At 41.5% G+C, this 21,778-nt stretch overlaps 1 protein-coding gene across 3 annotated transcripts in view; it reads left to right on the plus strand.

Annotated features, from left to right (window-relative positions):
• Positions 1 to 21,778, plus strand: part of kcnd2 (potassium voltage-gated channel, Shal-related subfamily, member 2) — a 73,552-nt gene that overhangs the window by 2,929 nt on the left and 48,845 nt on the right. Inside the window, exons 3-4 of one of the 3 annotated variants that reach the window (XM_025003652.2) lie at positions 14,829 to 14,910; positions 15,159 to 16,344. In XM_025003652.2, coding sequence (XP_024859420.1) covers positions 15,233 to 16,344 — 1,112 coding nt within the window. In that variant the 5' untranslated portion in view covers positions 14,829 to 14,910; positions 15,159 to 15,232. Of the gene's footprint in view, positions 1 to 14,525; positions 14,911 to 15,158; positions 16,345 to 21,778 lie in introns of those variants that run through there. The other 2 variants (XM_017405920.3, XM_017405922.3) reach the window with 2 other exon arrangements.

Genomic DNA, 21,778 nt, shown 5'->3' on the forward strand with positions numbered 1-21,778 from the left:
CCCCTCCTTGCCCCCCGGCGAAAATCCGCTGAGTGTCACATTTTGCGTCCTTAGTAAAAATAGGATCCTAACACAGACATTTCCCTAATATGTGACTATAGTCTCCACCTCCCTGCGCAATCACAAAAATCACTAGCTTTGACTTTCTTTTTCCTGTCAGAGGAGGAAAACAAACAAATAAACAAAACAAAAAAATTGCAGTGCTTTTATCATTACAGCCTCCTAAAACGACCTGATTGGTAAAACAGCAGCCTCTGATGAGCCATAAGTGAGTTATGGTCATTCATGCTAATCAAAGCAACAGCAGCCTTGCTTCAAGTTAAACAAACACTTTATTTTCCCAATGAGACGGGGACTGCCATTTGCTCCCCTGGGTTGTATTACTACAGCTGGCCTATAGCTATGATCATAACTTAGCGCCTCCATAATGGGCTCAGGCCTCTAGGCAAGCTGACCTGTCAGGGCCCAGGACTGCTTGACAGCAGTAATTACACATGTGAGCCATTCAAATGAGCATGATTAGCCGCAGTAACAAGCCGGAGGAGTGAAAGGGGGTGATTAGACAACTGCAGGCTGATTCATCCACCAGTGGAGGATAAATAATAAAAAATAAATAAATAAACTTGTAAAAAAACAAAAAAAAACCCCAAAAAACCAGGTGACTATTTGTGTTGCTTTGTGCGGTAACAGTTGCACTAATGATGTTTATTCTCATGGCGGTGGCCCGACTTTAATGAGAATCTTAAGTTGTAATAAAAAGTGGTTTTACTTTTCTAATTTAGACAGAGGATACACAGAGGCACAATGAAATGGAAGTGCTTTTAGGGTGCTGTGTGCGCCCAGGCGGATCAGAAAGACGAAATCTAGTGTTTTATAACATGCATTGAGTTGGAGTTGCTTACTAGTGTTTATTCCGGTGTTGTATTTAATTTAACAACATGCCTGTGTTGCCTGCAAAGCCTTAGAGCTACTCTCAAAGCTCCAGCATTGCCCTCTGGCACTTTCCCCCCACCTTTGCAAATAAAGAACCACATGACTCTGCACATCAAAACATATGCCAAGCTCTTACATACGTAGAATCAAGAATTAGTAATTATTTTTAGCACCAAACGACACACTTTCAGTCCTTTTAAAGTCTATAAGTCACCTGGAATAACTGTCAAACAGCTTCAGGCCTTTCACTGTGCAAGCGTGAGTGTTTTTATGAGATTTCATCATGCTCTTTGTCCAAATGTTGTTCCATTTAGATATTCATGAGTGGAACTACATTCCTTTGCAAATGCTTTTCTGTTTTTTCAAACAGCTGGACTTGCTCCTAAGGGTGCAGAAATACTTAATCGCCTGTGAAACGTACATTAAACATTTATCGACAAAACTTTTAACAGGGTTTCCCATGATGTGTGATATTTAAATCGGAAGCGAGTGCATCCCCAGCAGCCGTAGGAGTGAGCATGTTACACCTTTTAATGCTGCCGGTGACTGATCTGTGACCCATTTATTCTGACTGGGAACGCAGTCCGACGAAGGCAGAACACAACTTGGTGATTAGTAGCCTCAAAGGTTGGCAGTGAAGCAGGACACATCTTCTGCAAACACTCCGCACACTGGTGCATTACTGATGTTAAAACACACATCCCGTAATGATCTTTCTGTCAACTTGAAAAACTTTTTTTTATTGCAGCAGCCACTTCCAGCAGCCTCGGTCATTAATAACTTAATAACGACGTACAGTATGTCCACTTTGAAACTGAAATATTTTTGCAAGGACTCGATTTGAAATCCATCACCGGCGTGTGTGTGTGTGTGTAGGGGGGGCTCATTACTTGCATGTAACAGATGAATTATCAGAACAAGGCCCCTTGCTGCCCGTCTGTCATTACAGCACTGTCAGATGTGCTTCTGGGAGGGCGGTGAGCTGGTTGGGGGGGTAAAAGGAGCACAGGGACTTATCTGCTCAGCTGTAAAATGATTTTCTGTCTCTCTTTAGGAGATATTGTGTGTGTGTGTGTGTGTGTGTGTGTGCAGGGGGGGGGGTATCAGTGATCTGAGAGTAATTAAGATATGGGCTCACATCACACAGGGGGCTTTGCACGTGGTAGACGAGCAGATAAAATTGAAATAGTTTAAAGGGGGGACTTAGATTAATTAGAAAACTCTCAAAGCACGGTCCACCCCCATCTTCCACTGAGCCACCGTCCAATCGGAGCCACTGTGGAGCTGATGACCTCAACACCTCCGCTTTATCTTCAACAGGCAGGTTATCTCATTATTCCTTTTAGCTCAGACTTTCATTCACCACTTTGCTCTTTGCGCATGACTCAAATATGTCATTATATTTTTATCAGGCTCTTCAGTGTAAAGATTTTCTTGAAGGGGTAAGACAGTTTTGTCCTTACTGGGACTTCCATTGAGTTTATGACTCCTACCTACAACAGTGTTTGAACTCACTGTGTGTATTCTGATAACTGAGGAGGTTTTATTACAAGGTTTCCCATTTGATTTATTACTCTGAAAAAATACATTTATCTCATTCCCATAGATCTCAAATAAAACAGGATACATTTGTGCTTAAAGACATAAAAATGAGCAGATTTTTCCTGTATTTTTTACAAACATAGAAATATGATTAGTTACAGACGTAGACACCAAATTTACATCTTAGATGTAAAATAACATGTAGATAAATGTAAAAAATAACTTTTTTAATGTAAAAAACTTTTAAAATACATTTGAGAACTCACTATATTTTCACGAACATTTATTTTAAATCTTACAACAACCTAATAATCCAAATACAACACTTTATGTGCAATTTTTTAAAAAGATCTAAGATTTTCTGTAATTCTTTGTGGAATTATTTGTTGGTAGGTGTCTTGTTTTAGTATGGACATTTTCAAAACAAAACCCCATTTTCATTAGTTTCAAAGTTATATCTGTATAAATGATAAAATTATAATATTTTCCTGTTTATAAAAAGATCCATGAATAATTTGACAGCTGGTTCGTGCTGATGCCTCCCAGCCAAAAGATCAAGAGTTCAAAACGCTGAACAGAGTTCAACATGTGTCAAATATATATATATATATATATATATATATATATATATATATATATATATATATATATATATATATAAAAAAAAGAAAATAACAAATTGATTTTTAATGGGTTAGCCAGTTTTTTATTATAGTATTCTGTTTATTATACTAACTGAATGTACATTTCTTTACTTATATACTTACATTTTCAGTAATTTCAGCCCAAATTTTTGTATTTAGACAAAATCTTGTTACCAATTTGGAAATTTCATTATTAGTAAACATAAAAACATCCTTTAGTTAACAATTAGAAATAAATAAATAAAAACAAAGAATCACATGTAAAATAAAATAACATTACTGTGTTTTTGCACCACATTGTTTTCTATATTTGTAACTTTTTTCTAAAATGTCACACAATATCACAAACTGTTGTGCAACGTGTTAGCTCTCGGAGTATGTGTTGTCAATGACTTTCAGCTACCACCTCACCAAGTTTTAGCCAGTTACGTGTTTACTGTGGTGGCCATCTTGAATTGGGTTCACTCTAAAAGCTGTCCTTAAAAAGGGGGTTGTACTTATAAAAAGTAAAGAAAAACTAAAACTAAAAAGAAAAGGAAAGCACTTTGTGTAGTTTGTTAAGATTTTTAAAATGTCTTTGTTTTAGGAGCAAAAAGGATATAAAAATATCAAATAAATATCAAAATAAAATACTCTACAGTGGTGATAAAAAATTGTAAAAACTTCAGACCTGAGAAAGAAAAGTAAAACTTCAATCAGAAACCATAAAGTCCTTGTGGTCATTTGAGGACAACAGTTATGTTACATTACAGATAAAATATTTTTGTAACCTGCAAAAATATCAGGCGCATCTGTTCTGCATGTGCACAGAAATCTTTCCAACTTTAGCTTCAAAGCACTCACTGACAAACTCCATGTTTGGATTAATTTCACATCAGGACTTTAAGATGCTTTCAGGGCAATAAGGTCCTCTCTTTGCTTCCCGTTCTTCCACAAGAACCATGGTCTAAATAATCACTAAACAAGGAGGGTGTTGATTTGACCCCTTTTGTGCCATGTGAGAGTGAGATCAGTCTTTTCATTCCTTCTTATTATGCACATTTTTCAAAATGTCATCCAGCTCCTTGAGCTGTAGCAGATGAAAATATCAGCCTAATGTGCAGTACCTCTGCGTTATTTCTGTACGTATTCTGAAAAGGTCGGACTCAATTCATCACAGAAAATAACTGCTTAACTTATAATCTGGTGAGATACACAAAAAGCAGCGCAAAGAGAACAACAACTAAAAAAACAAAAAAATCTGCTGAGAAAAGAAGCTTAAAGACTGATCACTATGTGAATTCCCTGTCGGTGCTAGTTTAAGTTCGCGTGACGGTTGTTTTTTTTTTTTTTTTTGTGGTTTGAAGAGAAACAAATATTGTTTTACAAAAGCTGCTTGAGGAAGATTAAAATGCCGATGCTTGTTGAGGTTTACTGTTCCCCTCATTTCTCCACCCGTGTTATGATGGATAAAACGTTCACCGATGATGAACGAAGTCGGTTTCCGCTCCTATCAGAGCAACACTCAGGTGCCTCAAGTTTGTCTTTCGGTATTTGTCTTCTTTGACTTTATCACAAAACACACGGTTCAACAGCAAACCTCTGCTCACTGTTACTTTTCACATGAGATGGATTATTCCTTTACAGTGGAGGGAGAAACAGAGGTGAGCAAACGGGAAAAAAAAAAAAAAAAAGGAAGTGGAAATGAGACAGTGAGTGAAAGAGAAACAAATTTTGCAGTCTCCATAAAGGGGGAGGTGTAAGAGCGAAGTGATGATATTTCACCCTGCACAAACAAGATGAGCCTTACTGAGAGAGGAAAGCATCGATCAGGCCCATCCCAATCATAATACAACTACTTTTCTCCAAGTTTACTTTCTGGCATTCTATCAGGACTTTATAAATCACTTTGGGTGATAAATCGTTCGGCTGCTCGTTCACCTCTCGCTCTGCTGAGAGAAGGGGAAACTTGACGGTGAGTGTGCGCAGCTACACACTTGCCCGAGCATGTGTGCGTGTGTGTGTTGTCTGCTTCGGAGGCATCATCTGCCATCTGGCCTCAAAGTACAGGGGCCACATGGTGGGAAAGCAAATGTCAGCAGCCAGGCCAGCCAATGCCAAGTCCTGACAAATGACGTCAGGAGAAGCCCACACTGTCACTGCCCAAACAAACAACCCGGCCTCAGAGTCCAATCTCTCCCTGACCCTTCCTTTACCTCGCTGCTTGGTTCTTTGAATTAAAGGACTAGCTTTCCAAGCATATCGCCTGCTGCCTCTCATGCTGGAGATTTAGATTAAGATCATCTTATGAGGGGAAATGACAAAGTTGGATCCCTTTTGTTCAAACCTCGCAAACAACGTTGTGCCCATCTTTAGGGGGTGAGCAGACATTTAGACCATTCAGTCAAATTATCTAAAAGGGACGACAGAAAACTGATTCAAAATACAATAGATTCAATCCTATTCATTATCACTTGCAGTCATGAAAGGCAGGCAGCCATGAAAATTGCCTGGTCTTGTGTGTGTGCTTGTTTGTCTGTTAGCAACATATCTCACAAAGCACAGGATGGATTTTAGTGAAACTCTTAGAAAGTAATAATTGGATTGACATGTACAGCTGATTAATGTTTAGAGTCAACCTGAATCAAGATGGCCACCTTAGTTAACAGTCTCCTCCAAAATAACCAACATGTCTGGAACAAGCATACCCAAATTCAACTAGATGTCCTTGATCCCTTTAGAGTACATACAATAGCTTGGTCTCTCTGTAAAGGTAACACTACAACCTCAGAAGTCAAATTACTGTAACTATAACCCGTATGTAGTTAGTACTTAGTGGATATTATTGCCTCTGGAGAGACCATAGATCAACCTAGTAGGTTAAAAGAGGATTCAGTCGAAAGGGGTGGGCCTACACAGCCATTTTGACTTTGTGGTATTTAAATTTAAAACACCTAGTGGAATCTATGATGCTCCGCATTCAAATCTAAGTCAATAAGGTCAGTCAAATCTAAGCCAGATAAGAGGTTAATCAACTTTAAAATACAAATGCAAATATGGCCAGAACTGAGTCAGCTTTACTGATACTGAGCTAAGATAGTAACTGACAGTCATCCCCAACACATACCCTGAGTGCTAATAGACTCAAGCTAATAGACTCAAGCTCTTTAATGAAACGTAATTGTTTTCTGATATATTGGACACTTTCCCTCATGCTCCACTAGCTCACAAATATATGTGCACTGGTGATGAACAGTAAATCTGAATGGGTCGGTTGATATCTGATCTGATTCAGGGCTAATTTCTGTCTGCATCTCAGCCATCATTGCATTGATTAGAGGCAATAAAGCGTTCATGTTTCAACACTTGGTCGTGTGTGAAAACAAAAGGCTTTATTTCAGTTTTGGGTCATGAGTCCATTAAAAGCCTTTTGTTTAGATGCTCACATCTGCGCAGCACCTCTGCCATTGCTAATGTGTTCAATATTTGTAAACAATGCAGCGTCCTTGTAAAGAATTACCATTTCAGTGTTTGCTAAATGGGCACCACGCTGCCTTTGGCTTTTAATTATCACACGGTGCAACAAGCGCAGTGTTTTTTTTTTTGTTTTTTTTTTCCTGCACTGCACCAAGGCCACAGAAAATAAAACAGGCAAAAGGAGGAAAAGTTCAGCGTGGTTTATTGGCCATCCTTTAAATTTCTCCAGCTGATGCGCCCACCCTTGCTGAAAGACTCGCTGTATAATGCGTAGTGAACATTTCAAAGCTCAACCTGCTGCAGTGTGTGTGCTGTAGGCACAAACACTCACGGTGACGGACTCCTCCTTTTCTCTTCTACACCTCTTCACCAGATGACAGGCACTGCTTTCGCTATAGACACAATATGGAGGTGCTGGATGAAAAACAGAAAAAAAAAAAAAGCTAATTCTTTTTCCTGCAGAAGACATATAGAAGGAGGATTTGGTTTACTGCAAATACTCTCACTGACAAAATAAAGTGAGGCACTGTCCAATTTGGAACACAAGTAGACCAACAATGAATTAGTTTGCAAAAAGCTGGCAGTAAGAACATCAGAGGGCACAAAGGGTAGAGGTAGAGTGTTATCAGGCAGTTGCTGAGTTACTTGGTGAAGTTTTGATGCCACCATTCTCCCAAAATCAGACACTGTGAGGTTTTCCACAAACAAAAGTCAAAAGCAGAGGTAGTCACACTCTGCACAACAACCTACCTGCTCAAATAACATCTACTCAGACTTTGGCTCATTTTAAAGGTTGTCTGAAAAACCCACCTGTTTTCATTGGTTTTGATTCTAGTAGAGCTTGATTGTGTTTGTTTTGAGTTTTAAATTGAAAATTTAGCTTTTCAGCGCTTTACTTTTTTAGATGTGTTTATTTATTTATAATCTGTTTTGTCTTTGTTTTACTAAAATGATTTTTTATTCTTTTTTGGTTTGCTTTGTTGCACTTTGGTCCAACTTGCATGGCTTTAAATGTGCTTTGTAAATAAATTGACACTGACATTAATAGTTCACATACTGTAGGTTTGCATGGGGCCAGGTGGTTGAATTGTACGGATGAGACAATGGCACAATTCTGGAACCAAGAGTCCATGAAGGTTCTGGTCACCAAAACAGATCGCACCAAGGAAGGATTATTGCATTGTCTTTCAAGCATTACAGAACCCCACCAGATCTGCACCTGCCCTCCTTAAAAAGATACACTTTAAAAACCTTGTGCCATCACACATGGCCTTGGCAACTACATGTTCACCATCCCATGTCTACACAGCCATTAACAACAAGCACAGAGATGGCTGTGTTTGTAGTGGAGATGTAACCTGAAGGCATGGTTTGATGACAAGTGGCATTATATCTTGTTCAACTATGATTCTCGGTTCTTCATTCACAGGCCAGCAAGTGCACATCTTGTTAATGTTGTGGAGAGACACACTGGTGTTACTCCTGGTATCGTGGTGTAGGGAGTCATTAGGTATGATTTCAGGTTACATCTGGTTGTAAAGGCTGCTTTAGTGACTTGCCTTTCCCATCTAGAGACAACAAGATGGAACCTGTTGACACATGGCTTGTGTCCTCCTGTGGCTAGTGAGGCCGTCCCGATCTTTCCTCAATCAAACGTGTGGGATCAGCTTGGAGATAAATGCCGACTCAGGGATAATTTGTTGGATCATGATGGCCGGTTACAACAGCTGTGGGCTGAGTTGGTGCAGAAGAAGATACAACAACTGTTTGACTCCATTCCGCCTCAAATCAACATTTGTATCCAGTCTTGAGTGGGTACCAAATCCTGTTGATATGGGAACAGCAGTGTGTCCACAGCACCAAATGTTATTCATTTGATTTGATACTACACATATTTACAGTACAGTCACCTGACCTTTCAACATGTGCAGTTTCATTTAATTTCTACCACTATGCTTCACTCTTTTTTTAGTGAGTGTATTTAAACAGTATATTTTAAGTTTTGCCAGCCTGTAACAGTAATGGTTGCGTATGCCTTAATACAGTGGTTTCCAAAGTTGGAGTCAGGAATGAACTGTGGATCAAAACATCAAATTTAGGATCTTAAGATGGGTTTCAGAAACAAAAAGAAATTTTAAATTGATTGTTATTTAAAATGTTTTTAACTATAACTGTTATAAGAGATTAAATGCTATGTAATAAAGTTAAGCTACTAAAAATAGTATAATGGTGTTTTTTTTTGTCCTTATAACCATTGTTTGATTTGCCTAAGAGTAATGTTTGCATACTTTAATCAAAGATACATGGAGTCATGAGTTTCTGTCACTGTTATTTTGTGGGTCAGAAGCTGAAAAGTTTGGAAACAGGTGCTTTAACATATAGGACCATCACTGGTGCCTGCAAAGGCTTGTGCCACAAAACTGTATAATATATTGTGCTTGTAATGGTTAAAAAAAGTAGCATTCACAAGTGTTTCCTTTCTGCAGATTTAACCAGCAGTGCTTAAATTACACATCACCCAAGCAGCTTTGACAGGAATGAAACAAGTCACACCTTTCTCAGGCACCGGCTTCCCACTCCAGGCGACTCCCCTCCCTGCAGCTCATAGCGCATGAGCACGCATATAAACAGCATTACACAGGACCACGTGTTTGTGTACACACTCACAAACACACGCGCGAGCAGACACAAACACACCAGCTGCCGTGTGCAATAAAGAACCATGAGGACCTACTCTATTTTACACATCCGCAGGGGGTCAATAACTCATTAGAGTCGAGGAAAGGCAGAGGCAGCTGAGGGAGATGACGTGGTGGGAGGTGGGCTGCTCGGCTGTGGGCTGTTCACCTGCGGATATCAGCGAGGCTTTGTGAGGTCACCAGGACGATTCATGACTTCATTAGCAGCATTTCATGCAGCACACCAGGGAGTGTCAAAGCCCTAAATGGGATTTTACATGGAATTTGAAACATTTTTTTAAACCATTTCTGGGATTTTTAGATCTCATCCGGTTGGGCTTTTATTTATTATCCTTTTATTGCCTGACACAAACCTCCATCTTATTGAACCGATCCATAAAGATAAAGTTTATTAAGAGGCTAAAGCAGACCTTTGTTCTCTTTGTGACAGCATTGTCTTTCGCAGCAGCGGATGCACCGAATCAAGTATCTGTACTGTAGATGATTCATCAGGTTATTTTTGTCATGAACTTAAGAGATTGTCTTCAGTTGTTTGAAAAATGTTGAATTCCTTTATTAATGACCTGAGTCGAATGGCAGCTGACCCCTTTGCTTCTTCCTTAACAAGCCCTGGCTCATCTCCAGTGAAGGGTCCTCATTTGTTTAATCATCTCAATCAGTGAGCTGGACCCGACTAAATATAGAAAAGAGAAAACAGGCTGCGGCGTGGGCTGCATTAGTGTACACAGTGGACGGTCTGCTACTGTCTATGCATCATGTGCGAGAAGTATTGGCTGTGTGTTTGTGTGCCCACATGAATGTCTGAAGCTATATCAGACAGACTGTGTGTGTATTTATGGGTGTGTTTGTGCTTGCTTTGGGTGCTTTGTGTTACAACACTGAGAACACTTAAGGACCTGTTTACAGAATTCATCCTGTTACACAACTCGCCAAATCCCAACGGGTTCAGAGTTAGTTCAGTGGTCGAGTTCAATGTGAGAGCAGTCCTTATCTGAATGGATATATCAGGAGCTTGATTATCACCCACAGAGGCATAACGATAATTTTGCCTGTGTCCCTGTGTGTGTTCGTTTGTTTGTCTGTATCGTTAGCAAAATATCTCATGAACCACAAAATGAATTTTAATTAAAACTTTCAGAAAGCAGTAACTGAGTTGACGTCTAAAACTGATTAACTTTTGAAGCCGACCTGGTTCAAATTTACAAATATTGAGCTAAAATTTGCTTTGGCAGTAGCTGAGCATCCTTCCCATTACATACTTTGAGGGCAACACATTGCACAACATCTTTGCTTAAGTTATTGCCCACTTTTGTGGTGCATCTACAATTGACAAACTTTTGGAGTCAACCCAGTTCAAGATGGCTGACACAGCTGTTCAATTGTAGCATACACAAAAATGGCTGTCCTCAGTGAATTTTACAGGTATTGTGCTAAAAACTTAGCGGGGTAGTGGCTGAGAGTCAATTACAACAAACGTGCTGACAGATCATGAAAGATCTCAGATGAAGCTTTTTTCCAAGGTTTGACCAAAACGGCTACAACTTTATCATTTCTCTACATAAGATGATCTTGGTTTATAACTTTGGAATAAAAGGGGGTGAGTAATATGCATTCCTTTAAAGAATACTAAGCCCTTAATTGCATCAATAATGATGGTGCAGGACTTGCGAGGGTGCACCGCCCTAAATATTTGCCACTGGCAAATAATCTTTCTCACTGTAAAATGATGAACATTTCCCAGATCAATGGATTGCAACAGTTGCTTCTCTCAGGTCATTTGCTGATGCCTTTATATCCTTGACATTGTGTTGACACACACCTGTATGCTCCAAGCCAGCAAATTTTAAAAACTCCTGATTTTACTAAGGTGGTCGGATGCGGTAGTAATCAGTTGTTACCCCACCTCTCGCACAATGACAGCTAGACACCAGCTTCACCGTGACCCAGAAAGAAAAAAGTGGGTAAAGAAAACAGGGGGATGGATGTTGGTGCAGCCTCTGTGGGTTTTTTTAATTCATGCATATTTGTTAAACTCAAAGCTAATAATTTCTTAATATGAAAGGTAACTCAGAAAAGCACAGAAATCCTATTGCAGGTGTTCAACCTTGTTAAGGACACACGCTAATTATCTGATCCAAAGACTAAATCCATAAACACACAGAGGATGTAATTAAATCATCTGTGCAGCTTTGCGTCAACACATTTCATTTGAAATGACCTTGGAGCTCCTCCTTGGAAAATTGCTGCGTTCATAAAGTATGTCAGCGCCTCGTATGGTGTCATTTTTTCCAGCCCATCGGATCGCAGACAGCAGACCGGCACTGTTGTTTTGAAAAAGATCAAAGCGGGATGAAACTGTGGTTTTGCTTCTTTTGAGACAGAGAACAGTGATTGAAAACCAGCTGAGGGCAAACAGCTTTGTTTCTGAACTTTACAAAACAGGCATGCTCATAGCACAAAGCAAATAAAATAATGTAAAAAAAAAAAAATCAGTTGTTTTGTTAGAAGTTAGACATATTGTGACAAAATGCTTTGCTTATAAATTACAAGATAAGTATCTATATGTGGTCTGAAAAGCTCTCCGCTTGTGTGCCATCGAACTCAGCAGGCACGCTTGTGTTTGGTGCCATTTTGGCAACCGCTGGAATATTTAAATGCCCCGATGAATACATAGCCCCTGGGCCTAACAGCTCAAACTGAACACTGAGTGCGCTCTGACACGCTCAGCATACACTAATGGGACTTGTGACAGTCCTGCGCATTCATCCTACAAAAAACACAGCACCGTGCCAGAGGGGGAGCGGAGGCTTGGGTGTGAATTTTTCTGGGCTGGCTGAAGATCTGGAGTGCAAAAGGCCAAAAGGTCTGACTGCAGCGGCATCTAGTGCGTCTATCAGCAGCCAGTTATACTGTCAAAGAGTCCTGGGGGCCAAATGGGGAGCTCCTTCCTGCTCATTTGCTGCAAATTACAGTACTTTAAATACGAGCAACAGCTGCAGTACATTTTCTGCACCTCATCTTGTCTGGCCATCCATTATCACAAACCTTCCTGTGTGTGTGTGTGATTAAGCGAGACTCTGAAACCCGGTTCAGATGAACACAGTTTCTGAGTGAAATACAGTCAGTGGGGAAAAGAAAGTACACCCTCCTTCAGTTCTTGGGTTTTTACATATCAGAGTTGAATAAAAATGATCTGGTCTTTACCAGGTTCTAAAATTATTTAAATCTGACCACAGGTGTACAAAAACACACATCAGATTCCACCCTTGCATTATTTATTAAGCAAAAACAAAGCCAAAATGAAAAGCTGTGTGACAAACTATGTACATGCTTGCTGCTTCCATAACAACTAGCAGGGAAAAGATCAGCCAGGTGCTGTTGATCACATATATTAACTTATTATTATTGTGTATGTCCACCTCAGTAAAAACAGGAGTTTTAAGAGTTTGCTGGCTTGAAGCATACAGGTGTGTGTCAACACAATGTCAATACGGAAAGACATCAGCAATGACCTAAGAGAATCAACCGTTGCAATCCATCAATCTGGGAAATGTTCATCATTTTATGGTGAGAAAGGTTATTTGACAATGGCAAATATTAAGGGTGGCTGCACATCTTCCTAGGAGTGGAAATCCCAGCAAATTCACCCCAAGGTCAGACCATGCAATGCTCAGAGAAGCTGCAAAAAACCAAAAGGTCCTTCTCAGACTGAAGGATGGAAAAGTAACGAGTGAAAAACCCAGTCCACCCCGTGATTCAGCAGCTTATAAAACCACCTTCAGCGGTGATAACTTGAAGTAGCCATTTTCTGCATGACTTTATCAGTTTGGCTCACTCTTCTTTACAGCATTGCTTCAGTTCATTGAGGTTTGCAAGCATTAGTTTCTGTCGCTGTTGTCTTTCTCAAGACCAGCAAACTGTCAAAACTCCTGTTCCTATCAAGGAGGTCGCACCAAAGATGACCAGCTAATCAGGAGCATTTGATCAGCAGCACTTGGCTGCTACATTCCTACCTAAATCTAATAAAAGGAGTGAGGGTGGACTTAGTTTTCCACACATAGCTTTTCCAGTTTAGCTTTGTTTAAAGGGACTCCTTGCAAAGCCATGAAAACTGGTCAAAAAGTAAAATCATAAAAAAATAAACAAAATCTGCACAATGTTTTGTAATTTTGATGGTTAATGTGTCCTTAATTTGAAAATTTACAAGCAAAATTTGTGAATGGCTGCCAACTACCACAAGTGTTTGTTTATTTACAGAAATAGCCAAAGGTCAACACAGGTGGTGTCAATTGCAGAGCTGTTTCTGTCCAACAATTTTGATGTATTGCATTTGTATTCAGATTTATTGAGTGAAGTATGCAGATAAAAGTGCTTTGTTTACATTGAGTGCGTACCCTTATTTCAGAATTGCATATTAATATATCTGGGAAAACTACTGTAGTAAACTCCTTCAAATGGCATCATTAGCTATAGTTCAGGATAACCTTTTTTATGTTTGATTTCATGGTTTGCACTGAGAAGCTTTAATAAATAACAGCTGCCTGTTTTTGTTCACTTGAGATTTGATTTAAATGTTTTAGGGAATCTGATCAAATCATGTTTACGATGGACTAACAGGTAAAACCCTTGAACTGAAAGCACTTTTTTTCCCCCATGGCATATTGTTGCTGAAGTGTTGAAAGCTCCGGTGCTGTCCGTGGTGCTGAAAATGGTAAAAGCTGGAGCTGAAGCTGCAGATGTTATCAACCTGAGGGAGCGCATATACTTTTTCATCGATTATAGTTATTTGGGAAAATGTCAGTATGGTGGCAAAACCCGATGATGTTGACCTTTGAAAGCTGTTCAACACTATTACAGAACAATGCAGCTCAGGAAACCAAATCGATCATAATTTGGGGCAGATCTGGAACCCAAATAGGATCTTTTTTTCTTTTTTTTTTGCAACAAAGAAATGATGGAGATCAACTTAAAAGACTCCATATGGCTCTAGAAGCCAAATCACATGAAACAAGTCATCTTCTTTTAGATAAAATGCTGTTAAATCTGAAAATGTGTGTAGTTGATACGTGTTGGGAGACGGGTTTTGAAGATCCCGCCTACTTAAAGCCCATCAGTGAATAGTTCCCCACACAGTGAAGCAGCAGAGGAATTTCTAGGTGCAAGATACAGGACCACTCCTCTCTCTCTCTCTCTCTCTCTCTCTCTCTCTCTCTCTCTCTCTCTCTCTCTCTCTCTCTCTCTCTCTCTCCCTCTTTCTGTTTCTCTGCATGCGATTTTCTCTCATCTCGCAGCTTGGCGGTGAGAAACGGGGGGAGGGTGGTCTTGCAGTCGACGAGAAGAACAGGAGTTTATTGAGGAGTAGCTGCAACGAGAAGAGGGGGAGAGGAGAGGGGAGAAAAAAAGCTTTGCACATGAGCCCCTGCAGAGAGGACAGAAAGAAGGAAAGAAAGAAAGGAAGAAAGAATCGGACAATTGAACCCCCCTCTTTGCTGAGAGTGAATTGTTTAACTTGTTGATGCATCGTTATTTTTTTTCTTCTCTTGTCTGGCTGCAGTGAGTGATAAATGGCTAGTGGAAGTATTCTCCTCCGAGGATTAGATTGAACTCATGGTGGATAATGAGCGGGATTCTTTAAGGTGGGTCCTTTTTTTCATTTTATTGCTGCTAAATGTTGGTTTTCTAAAAATCTAATTTATATTCTGCCGCACAGTGGGCTTCCATAACTGAACAGTTACTGTGGGGAAAGGCGATGCGCAGTATAAGTAAAACGGGTTTACGCGTCTGGTTTTGGATACATTCTGTGAAACTGAGGCGCTTCAGTCATCATCACTTGGGTCTTTTTTTTTTTTTTTTTTTTTTTTGTTGCTCTTCCTCTTGCCTGCAGATGCAATTGATCCCCGAGCCGTAGCACTGTGAAAAGCGCGGATAAGAAGAAGAAGAAGAACACTACAGGTCAGCATGGCAGCAGGTGTAGCGGCGTGGCTTCCCTTCGCCCGCGCGGCGGCCATCGGATGGATGCCCGTGGCAAGCACCCCGATGCCAATCCCTCCCCAGGACAAGAGGAAAGCCCAGGACGGACTAATCGTCCTCAACGTGAGCGGCACCAAGTTCCAGACGTGGCGGACCACGCTGGAGAGGTACCCGGACACCCTGCTCGGCAGCACGGAGCGCGACTTCTTCTTCCACGAGGAGACCAACGAGTACTTCTTCGACCGTGACCCCGACATCTTCAGGCACATCCTGAATTTCTACCGCACGGGGAAGCTGCACTACCCGCGCCAGGAATGCATCTCCGCGTACGACGAGGAGCTCGCCTTCTTCGGCATCATCCCGGAGATCATCGGGGACTGCTGCTACGAGGAGTACAAGGACCGGAGGCGCGAGAACGCCGAGCGGCTCCAGGACGACGAGGAGATGGACATGAACAACGACGTGACGCCGGTGAACCTGACGTTCCGGGAGTACCTGTGGCGGGCGTTTGAAAACCCGCACACCAGCACCTTGGCGCTGGTCTTCTACTATGTGACGGGATTCTTCATCGCCATCTCGGTGATGGCCAACGTGGTGGAGACGGTGCCGTGCGGGACTCTGCCCAACAGGTCCAAGGAGGTCTCGTGCGGGGACCGTTACGCGCTGGCCTTCTTCTGCCTGGACACGGCGTGCGTCATGATCTTCACGGTCGAGTACCTGCTGCGTCTGATTGCCGCGCCCAGCCGCTGCAAGTTCATGAAGAGCGTAATGAGCGTGATCGACGTGGTGGCCATCATGCCTTACTACATCGGCTTGGTGATGACCGACAACGACCAGGTGAGCGGCGCTTTCGTCACGCTCAGAGTCTTCCGGGTCTTTCGGATTTTCAAGTTCTCCCGGCACTCGGCGGGGCTGCGCATCCTGGGCTACACCCTGAAGAGCTGCGCCTCCGAGCTGGGCTTTCTGCTCTTCTCCCTCACCATGGCCATCATCATCTTCGCCACGGTCATGTTTTATGCGGAGAAAGGCTCGTCGGCCACCAAGTTCACCAGCATCCCCGCGGCGTTTTGGTACACCATCGTCACCATGACAACTCTGGGGTAGGTGGCTGCACGAAAGCTCCTAAAAAACAACCTCTCAGCTGTTGAAATGCATCACGTACCTCCTCATTTCTGCTACTGATAAAGTATCTATAAGGTTGCTGCATGTAATAAAAGTTGAGTCATCATGAATACCTGTTTTCCTCCTGACTGACCAGGGGCGCCCCCAGGAAGTTTTTGAATGGGGGCAGATAGCGGCCTGCTGGTAATCTTGGGGTGGCGCTTTAAAACCAAAAGTCATAACATAATTTTAGGAGTTTTATTAAGCTGTTGTCATATATAAGCGTTTTGAAAACTACTGCAATGTAGGTGTTAGGGATTTTGATGTGTGGCCTACTTCGTATTTTACTTTACAGTTAAAATGACTAACTTAGAGCAGCACAACTCAGCTCTCTGACACATGGCCTCTCCTCTCCTTAAGTCATACTTACAATCGAAGTAGCATTACATGACAAATCACATTTCACTCACTGCCTTGTACAATAAAGTTTTAAACAAGGACCTTGCATGATCTGTTGGCGCGTGAAGTATGTGTTGGGGATGACTCTCAGCTACCACCACACCAAATTTTACCTCAATACCTGTTAAATTGACTGAGTTATACCTACTTTTTTTTTTTTTGCTAAGGTGGATTAGCTGAGCCATCTTGATTTTGGTTGACTTCAGAAGTCAGATATAAATGTATACCTAATGACTGATAATCATTAAAATCCATCTAGTAGTTATGGAGATTTTGGCTAATAGACAAACAAGGTTGACTTTAAAAGTTAATGCCATGGTCTTAAGTAAAGAGGGATACCCTCAAAGTATGTGTTGGGGATGATGCTCAGCTACTACCACACTTTTTTATTTGAGCTCAGTACCTGTCAAATTCACTGATTTAGAGTCCTTTAGTGTTTGCTAATTAGCTATGATGGCCATCTTAAATCAGTTGTAGATATAAACGTTGTGATCTGAGACTTTCATTAAAATCTGTGTAGATTATGGCTTGGCTTGCAATTATTATTATGCATGTAAAGCTGTCCGGGCAGGGGGTGTAGTAAATTTATGGTGGGACCTATGCCCCTTCCCTTTTTGTCACTCCTGTGATTGACAAACTCCCACAGGTGTGCATTGATTGGGCGTGTATTAACAGCCGCGACCTCCTCAGCCAATCAGAGGGCAGCAGAAGCGATCCGTGCGCAACAGTGAGCCTCAGTGACACCTATCATTGTGCTGAAGGTCAAGCCCCGTCCCTGAGCGTTTTCAAGGGTCTTTTTGTGGACATTTGTAAAGTTTAACACAATGAACCTCTCAGGGTCTCTCAGGAAAAAGAGAGAAAAACAAAACAAACAAATAAAAAACACCCGAAGCTCTTTTGTTGCCAAACAAAGAGTGGCTCATTACTGACCAAAAATGCGGCATTTACAGGCCAAAGTGATGCAAGTGCAGCCAATAAACTGAACTTAAACTACCCCCTTTCCTCTCCCTGCACCACCTCCCCCCTGTCTGCCTCTCATTCATCACCTCTCTCTCTCTCTCTCTCTCTCCCTCCTTCTCTCTCAGCTCAGATCATTTTCCTTTCAGGGAGGTACAGTAAATATTTGAATGCTAATTTCATGCCCAACATCAGCTGCTCTGTGTGCTGCTGATGTAGCATAAAATAATTAAACACCGTTAAGACGATTAGATCACGTTAATTGATGAGCGCACTCCACCGCTCTGCAGCTCAAACGTGGGCTTATTATTATTATTACTATTAATATTGGGCTATAATCACCATTATTCACTCCAGTGCAGCCCTACAGGACGATATGTTTTCAATGATGATGGGAACTTTAGCCACCGAGAATATTTGCCTCCTGAAATCAAATCACGTTAGATTTCCGTGCAGAACCCTATAGGCTGCTGGCTTTCTTATCACTCACTGCTGCAACTGTAAATCCGCAGCCCCTCAGACTGTGTTAGTCTTAACCCCCCACCCCCTCCACCGCCTCCTTAGCTATGATGATGGTGATGACACAGAAATGAGGTCTTGTTGAGAAAATGTTTGCATTTCAAAGGCTTTAACGTCACAAATCAAACATGCAAAACAAATTGCCAGAGGATGTGAGCGCACGTCTTTTTCCCCCGTGTTCGTCTGCAGGTGTGTGGAAGTGCACAAAGCTGTGCTCTTCATAGTGCAAAATACTATGAATGTGATATTTTTCTTTGTGTGTGTGTGTGTGTGTGTGTGTGTGTTGGGGAGGGTGGGGGTGGGGGGTGCTGTACTTTCACTCTAACTGATCTTCACAACACAAACAGCATCCTTTCCTCTTTTTTCCTCAGTCTTCACAGCTGCATTGATGCAGCTTGGCTCCCTCAGCTCTGCAGGCAGCATGTGGAGTTTTTATTAGAATAATAATCTCTGCTGTTATTAAAGGTGTTCACGCCAGCCCCTCTCGATCCGCTCTCACCGTGACACTGACTTAGCGGACGTTCTGTCTTCCTAATGGCACATACAAATCTTTAATACCAGTTGAGCCACAACTCACCCTCGAAATGACCATGTAATTAATAATATGCACAGTTCAAAGCTGCCTTCTCGGGCGCGTGGACATGCTTTCCATTTAGATTCAAAGGTGCAGGATGAGTAAGAGAGGCAACATTATTTTTCTTTGGGAGGCTGCAAAGATATTTGCTGGTTTCAGGCTCCGAGCTCTCCTCCCCCTTTTGTGTTGCTCAAGATGGATTTGAAAAAGATGTTTTGTGTGCAAGAACCCAACTGAAACGTCCTTGGTAATGGGGACGTCTCTGTCTCTCCATTGTGAGCCGTGACAGCCGGCTGACAGATCTGCAACATGAACTCGAGCCTTCCAGTGGTGCAGAATGCTGCATAGTGGACCACCGGTGAAGAGGCTGAATACCGATCACTGACAAACAGAATCGCCCCTTCCCCATCATTCATCATTGTCCCGAGGTTTTGCTTTTAGAAAGTCATATTTCATCCAACCTGTAGAGCTGAATCTTACTCATCGTGTAAACATCCTAGCGAGGAGAGCATTTGTTGCGCTGTGCTACTGTAACCTTCAGAGGCTCATCCGATCAAAGGTAATGAGGTACTCGAATGGTTTGTTTCAGAGAACAAAATTGATCCACATCTGACAAATACTTCTTCATACACATAGGAATGAGTTGGTCTTTTCATTTAGATGCAAATAAGCTCCCCAAAGACGAACAGGAGGAGCTAATGGCTGAAACCTGCGCTTTAAGGCAAAGCGTTTGATTTTACGCTGATGGTCAATGATCCTTTATGCCTGCATGGTATCACGATGCCTTTCCACTAAAGCATATTTTCAATTTCCCGTGTGGAAGTAAAAACAGTGGCGGGCATTCTCTCCTGCTGATGGCCCATTGATTGTGCTTAAGCAGACGTGCAGACATTGGGAGAGCAGGGGCTCCTGTTCTGAGGCACTTGGCAGGCAGCCTGAATGAAGGGGAAGGGTGCCTGGAGACCAGTGGAGAATCAATAGCTCTGTGCAGCTGCGTGTCATGCCTCTGTGTGTCTTCTGCTCTGTGCCACCAAACACAGGACAAGACCCACTTATCCCTCCCTATTTATCGAGCCTAATCTCTGTGGCTGCTTTTGGATGCCCAACAAAGAGGAATGCGCCTCGGTCGGAACGGATCTGCGCAGATTTTCAAGAAGTGGTTGACTGGCTGCTGAATGAGAGATTCTTATCTGCGGGTGTTTTGCTTTGCAGCGTCTTTTGAAAACTGTGCTAAATTATCGTTTTGCGACACAATTTAACGCCGGCTATTCGAGGCAGGAGCAGATTCTAATTTAAAGATAGCATCGCTCTTCATTAGGTTATAGAATCAGATATTTTCAGTGTTTTCGCACTCTTATTTTCTGCCAGATGATCCACACGGTCAGGGTGAATTAGCTGCAGAGGGAGTTTTTTGGTGCTTCAGATCTTTTAAGTGATTTAAGGTGTAATGGAGTGCACTGCTGAGAGCAGCTGTGAAAACGGTGGAAGTCAAGCGCAACCCACAAGGGAAGAGGACTGGGAGGACAGGGTTTATTCTGGAACAGTGAGACAGTTGTTCCTCTGCAGCCACACAAACATGACTGTTGATAGACACGATAGGTCTCAGCTTCTGACAAGAGCGTGTTCGTTTCAGACACACACACACACACACTTACACCATGGACCTCCAGCCCGTTTTTTGAACTCATTCGCACATCTGCTTACACTGTAAAACTGCTCACTGTAAATTTTAGTGTCTGACATCAGCTAAACCATGAAAGCAGGACATTTTTTTAAGAGCTTCTGGCTTAGCTTTCAAATTGAAGTTGTTTTTTTTAAACAAATTATGTTATGGTTGGAATTTTGTAAACCAAAAATGCAATGCTCGTTAGATGTTTCTGTAAAATTACAGCATGGAAACTATATTTGAACCTACAGTCTACTACAACTACTGTAGCTATATTAGTAATACTACTGCTACCAGTAATTGCAATAACTTGGTGCTGGAGCCTCAGCCTCAGCCCATCTTTGGTTGAGAGGCAACACTGTGAACTTATTATCACAATTCACATCTAAATCAAAGGAAAACCAGGCTGATAGTCACACCAGTAAGGTAGAATATAACTAACATCCATTATTTCGGTCAGTATGGAAAAGCCAACAAGCAGAGTATGTCCCTGCAATATTGTGGTAGTAAGGTTTAATTTACATTATGACCTGTAAAGTTGGTACTATTTTGCTGAAATGTTATTGTGTAACAGGAATCAGGAGGTACTTTTAAACATCTGTCTAACATCACATAACACACAAGCTGCACTTTACACAACGTGGCTGCTAAACTGCTTTGAGTTAATGCTCCAATGGTCAACGTCGTTGGTTAGCCAAGGTGCTGCATAGTGGAATAGTTGTTATTGCTGCTGCCTCAAAGTGAAAAGATGTCCAATCTAAATCTGCTGTGCAGCCCTTTCTGTAGCAATCTGTTCACGGTCAGCTTGACTTCTTACTCACACTGTCATTGTAGTTTTTAAAGGTGAAATTCTGACAACCACAGCTGCTGGTATTTCACTGTAAAATGAATGCTTAAAAGCATTCACACAATAAATAGTTGTTAGATTCATGGTAGTTTTGTTAATTAAAGTTGGTTTACCATAAACAGTTTTAAAGTCTATATATGTTTTTTCGTGTTATTAAATGAAGAACAGTTAAAAAAGACAGTTTTCAGCTGTTAAATTTACAAAAATTTACAACAAAAACCCCCCGTCATACATAGTTAGGGAATCACCTTTTCATAGAGGTTTACCTTGGTTCCTCATTTAACAGATGAATTTATTAATTGAGAAAAGCACAGTCACTGCTCAGCTCCCTGGGATAGGTTTCTGCTGTGTGACCTTGAAAAAGACAAAGCAGGTTTGGGAAATGGATAGTCGTCTTAAATATTTCTTTAA

The sequence above is a fragment of the Kryptolebias marmoratus genome, linkage group LG11 (genome assembly GCF_001649575.2).
Source record: "Kryptolebias marmoratus isolate JLee-2015 linkage group LG11, ASM164957v2, whole genome shotgun sequence".
Classification (NCBI taxonomy): Eukaryota; Metazoa; Chordata; class Actinopteri; order Cyprinodontiformes; family Rivulidae; genus Kryptolebias; species Kryptolebias marmoratus.